This window comes from Gracilinanus agilis, chromosome 4, assembly GCF_016433145.1.
Source record: "Gracilinanus agilis isolate LMUSP501 chromosome 4, AgileGrace, whole genome shotgun sequence".
NCBI lineage: Eukaryota > Metazoa > Chordata > Mammalia > Didelphimorphia > Didelphidae > Gracilinanus > Gracilinanus agilis.
Window position 1 is genome coordinate 263,033,493 of NC_058133.1, and position 1,129 is coordinate 263,034,621.

At 53.0% G+C, this 1,129-nt stretch overlaps 1 protein-coding gene across 1 annotated transcript in view; it reads right to left on the reverse strand.

Moving 5' to 3' along the window:
* TULP1 (TUB like protein 1) overlaps positions 1 to 584 on the reverse strand; it is a 14,291-nt gene extending 13,707 nt beyond the window's left edge. Inside the window, exons 1-2 of the mRNA XM_044674276.1 lie at positions 538 to 584; positions 305 to 356 (exon numbers count right to left, since the gene is read on the reverse strand). Coding sequence (XP_044530211.1) covers positions 305 to 356; positions 538 to 584 — 99 coding nt within the window. The remainder of the gene's footprint in view (positions 1 to 304; positions 357 to 537) is intronic.
* Positions 585 to 1,129: the final 545 nt, after the last annotated feature.

Here is a 1,129-nt window from a genome sequence, read left to right on the forward strand (position 1 = left end):
GAGGGACCAGGAATACATATACGCGTCCCTCCCCCCACCCCATACCCCAAAATTTACTCCTTTGATTTTCGCCGTACTACTAGAGTCATCCGTCTGAGATCCTCCCCAGTGCCCCCCCCAAACCCTTCCCATTCCCTAGACATCACCTTACCACAGAATAACATCCCACCCCGCTAACCCTGAGACCAACCGTCTGGGGAAGTCGTACTCATAGACACGCTAGCCGAGTAAAAACTGGCAGTGTGAGCGGACTTGTCTCCATCCGTCCACATAGGGATAGGGGTAGGCTAGCGGGATGGGCTACCTGTTTGGGGCGCGCCTGTGGCTCTGGACTCCTGGCTTCCTCTTCCTGCTCACTGGGGTTTGAAGGAGAAGAGTCAGTGTTCCTCCCCTCCAAACCCCTCTCATGCCCCTCTAACTCCTCGGAGTCAGGGTCCTTCTCCCCTCAGAATTCTAGGTTCTGGGATGGGAGAGACCTGAAACTCCAAGATCCAGGAGCTCAGCTAAGGTGAGGGTGTAGTAGGAGGTGCCACCTACCTTTCAGAGGCCCAGACTTCTCGGAGGATGTTGTCCTCCAGAGGCATGTTGGGGACCCAGCTCCCCTTCCTGGCTCTGCCTTTTCTGGTTTCCAGGGCTCTGTGTGGAGTCTACTGCCTGCTGGGCTAATCTCCACAGCTCATCCCCTGTGACTTGGGGACTCAGGATGGGGGAGGGAAGGAAGAGGAGCCAAAGCAGGCATTGTGTGATCCATGGAGGAGCTGGAAGTATACTTGGGTGGGGGGATTAGCAGGGGAAGGGAATCATGACTGGGGGTGTTCCCCAAGTGTCACTATGAAGATGGGTGCCATTTTCTCTCTACTTTGCTCAGTTGGGTTCCCATGGCCTTCATTCTCCTTCCCCAAGGCTGTCTTGCAAAGACCCATCACACTGCCTGGTCTGGAGGGCACAGTGGCATGTTCTTCATCATCTTCAAAGCTACTTGATGTAGTTTCAGAAAATCTGGGCTCAGATCCCACCTAATTCTACTTACTGTGTGATCTTTGACAAATTACATAACCTCTAGGCTTCAGTTTCTCAATTGTAAAGAGAGATGAGTTGAACCTCTTCCTGTTCTGAACCTATGATCTCA